Here is a 3,468-nt window from a genome sequence, read left to right on the forward strand (position 1 = left end):
CATTAATTACATATTTTTTAACTTCGCTCCCACAGTTTCCCATTGCCACAAAAGGTTTTTCATTTGTAAATACCGATGTAAAATAACTGTTGAGTTCATCTGCAACGGCAGCTGGTGTATTTATTACTGTCCCCTTTCCCTTACGTAAAGGTCCGATCTGGTTTGTCCTGCTCTTCTTGGCATTTATATATGTGAAGAATTCTTTATCCCCCCTCTTTGCTCTGTTTGCTAGTGATTTCTCATAAACTGCCTTTGCCTGTCGAACCTTTTCTGTGGCTCTATTACACATCACCTTGTAGCTGTTATAGGCTTCAGTACTTTTTATTGCTCTGTAACCTTTCCATGCCACCTTTTTCTGCTCAAGTAATGTGGCAACTTCACTATTCATCCAACTTGGAACCCTTCTCGTGGAGTATTTTTTTAATGGTATATACGCATTCAAGGCATCTGTGATTAATGTTTTAAAAGCGTACCACAGTTCAAATGTATTCGTTTACTGCACGATATCTACCCAGTTAATAGAGGCCATGTAGTACCTTAAGGCATCGTAATTTCCTTTTCTGAAATTAAAACCCATTCCTTTGCCTTTTACTTCTGCTACCTCTCTCGTCATCATCCACCGTATAACTCCGTGATCACTTCCTGCTACTGGTTCCTCTGGGGATTGCCCAGAACGCCGCAAGCGTTTTTAGCCTGGCCATCTGACGGGCTTACTTTCAAAGACCACGAAAGTAAGCTTTGAAAGTAAGCCCGTCATCCCACTTCATCCCCAAATCCGTGTGGGAGTGAACTTTTTTAATGGCGGTCCCATTTATTGTGAGTATAATTTCATTAATAGTCCGCCTTTTTGCGAAAGTCATCTGGGCTGATTTCTGAGGATTCAGTTTAAGTCCCAGATGGCTATATTTAAGGCTATATTTTTGCCAATTGTAGTATATGCGGCTGCCATATGGTTTCCTAGGGTTACTCACGTCACATGATGTCGTTCTGCAACACACAGATGCTGCAGAACGACATCAACCAATGCTTTACAAGTGATCTCAGGTTGTATTCCGATTGACCTTTATGTGGCATACCGAGGCATGATTTCTAACTTAAAGAAAGGTTTGGCAACTCAAATCCTCGACATTGCAAGTAATCCGGCCACGGACATTCGGCAGGAGAAAATTAATCTTTGGACAAAATTCACTGAGAAGTGGAAATACAGATGGCAATCCAGTGAAACAGGACTCACTACCAGGGAGTTCATTGAAGATGCAACATTTGCTGTAAATAAGAAAGTTATGGGATGGTTTTATCCTTCTATGACAACGTCGTATTTAATTACTGGACATGGTTCACTACGGGATAAATTGTGTAAATTTGGACTTGAACCTGACCCTTTGTGTTTTTGTGGGGCTGTAGAAGATTGGAGGCATGTTCTGCTTTACTGCCCGGCTTATGACGACTTCAGACAAGAACTATTTAACAGCACTCAATCTATTAGGACTGACAACCTCGATATTTTGATTCAAGATGCCAAGAGCTTTGCAGCATTCCAATCCTTTTCTGACAAGGTGTTTAAAAGAAGACGCACCTTGTTTACTAACTCTAGAAGTGGACAGTAGAGTGATGTATTCATGAACTTATATTTCTACCTTACTAGGTCAAACAGCTGTTAACTTAGAACTAACTGTTGTGTTCTTAAATTAGTAGCAACATTCAATGTATATAATGGTATTAACTATACATATTTTTATTTTATTTTAACTTTTTTTTTTTATTTTTTTTATTATTATTACTATTATTTATTTATTTTTTTTTTTATTTATTTATTCTTATTTTTTTTTTTTTTATTATTATTATTATTATTATTTATTTTTTTTTTTTTCCCCTCGGGTTGGGCAGCCTGAGAGCTCCTGTCCTTTGGTATTGCACTCCTTCCACTGGACGACAAATTGGTGCAGCAGCACTAGATAATAGAAGCAGGCACAACTACTCATGCCTAGAAATGGGCAGTGATTGACAGGGTGTTGATCGCTGTAGAGTGTAGACAGTTTCTCTCTCTATCAACACAGATTTTGCAAGGTGGAGTTCGACTAAACGTCTAGGTGCCACCCAAAACAAGTACATCCGCATACATACACACATAGTATATCTTTTATTGTTTTATTGCTTGCAAGTGAAGCTGTATAATTAAAATTGTTTTTTTTTTTTTTTTTAACGCAGAATGCGACGATTGCAAATAGAAAGTGTTTGTATCTGTGTATATATGTAATAAAAATGTATGTATGTAAAAAAAAAAAAAAAAAAAAGTCCCAGATGTCCTAGATAATCCTGGAGTTCAAACAGTACTACCTGATTTTCATAGGCAACTGCCTCAGTTTTTGCTGGATCGTCGGATGTGACCAGCATCTCAATATATCATCAGCGTATGAAATGAAGTTTGGGTGCTTCGCAAGGAAGGGCTCTAGTGCTGCGGCAAAAAACCATGATGAAAGATCTCCCCCTCGTGGGATGCCGACAGAAGTCGTGGTGGTCCTCTCCAATCTGTGATCATATTTAATAAAGATTTGCTTGTTAATGAGAAGTTGGAGGATAGCAAATAGACTACCTTCGATTCTGAAATAATGTTTCAAAATTTTAACTATCTGTGTTGTGCTGAGTGTGTCAATAGCTGCTTGTATGTCTAGGAATAAGATTAAGTTGTTTCTTAGAGTTTAGAGCTTTTTGGATTGCCCAGCTGCTCATTAATCGATTTGAAAGTGTAGACCTCCTAGGAATAACAGTATGAAGATGCTGTGGACGCCCATTGAAGCAGTGATCGACTAAGATGGACTGTATCGTTTTTTCAAACACTTTTATTGGTCCACAGGAAATAGAGATTACTCTATAGCGTCTGGGATCTTTTGGTTTATTAGTTTTTGGAACTGGTAAAGCATGATAGACATTCCAAATTGTCGGCGTGATACCAGTCTCGAGGATACGGTTGAAGATGTGATGTAACAGGTCAATCACATAGATACTGCATATTTTGAGAATAAAGAGGGGAAATCTGTCGGAACCAACTGTAGATTTATTGAAAAGGCTGTTTATTGCTTTCATAATCATTTCACTTGAGATCTTAACATGCGCAAGTTCGGTCCTGGCCTTATCTGTGATGTCCGCTACAGGGAAGGGCGGATGTTTTTCCTGGTCAGTGTGGAAGGTTGACTGTGTCCACAGTTTTATTATTTCTTCATTTCCACCTGGCAACCACGTGTGGAAACGATACGCTTGGAATGCCTAAGTCTTCTCTGGATATACTTACGATGTGCCTTCTCAAACACGCAGGAAATTCGCTCTTTGTTTGTTGTAAGTGATATGATCTAGCATGGAGCCAGACCTTTTCCAGGTTCTGTAGGCTTTCTGCTTTAGGTTAAAAGCCTGTTTCGTTTCGGAGTTGAACCACCACTTGGTGTTTGAGGAGATTTTAACCTTCAAATCATC

At 38.8% G+C, this 3,468-nt stretch overlaps 1 protein-coding gene across 1 annotated transcript; it reads right to left on the reverse strand.

Moving 5' to 3' along the window:
* Positions 1-2,649: 2,649 nt before the first annotated feature.
* Positions 2,650-3,090, reverse strand: LOC150085144 (uncharacterized). The gene has a single exon (XM_090373848.1). The coding sequence runs from the start codon at positions 3,088-3,090 to the stop codon at positions 2,650-2,652; it is 441 nt and encodes a 146-aa protein (XP_090229974.1).
* Between the last annotated feature and the right edge of the window lie 378 nt (positions 3,091-3,468).

Source organism: Mastigoproctus giganteus, chromosome 5 (genome assembly GCF_048544385.1).
Source record: "Mastigoproctus giganteus isolate SK-2022 chromosome 5, ASM4854438v1, whole genome shotgun sequence".
Taxonomy (NCBI): Eukaryota; Metazoa; Arthropoda; class Arachnida; order Uropygi; family Thelyphonidae; genus Mastigoproctus; species Mastigoproctus giganteus.

Bases quoted from the DNA above. Each gene is read 5' to 3' on its own strand.
- LOC150085144 (XM_090373848.1), bottom strand. From the start codon at position 3,090: ATGATTATGAAAGCAATAAACAGCCTTTTCAATAAATCTACAGTTGGT.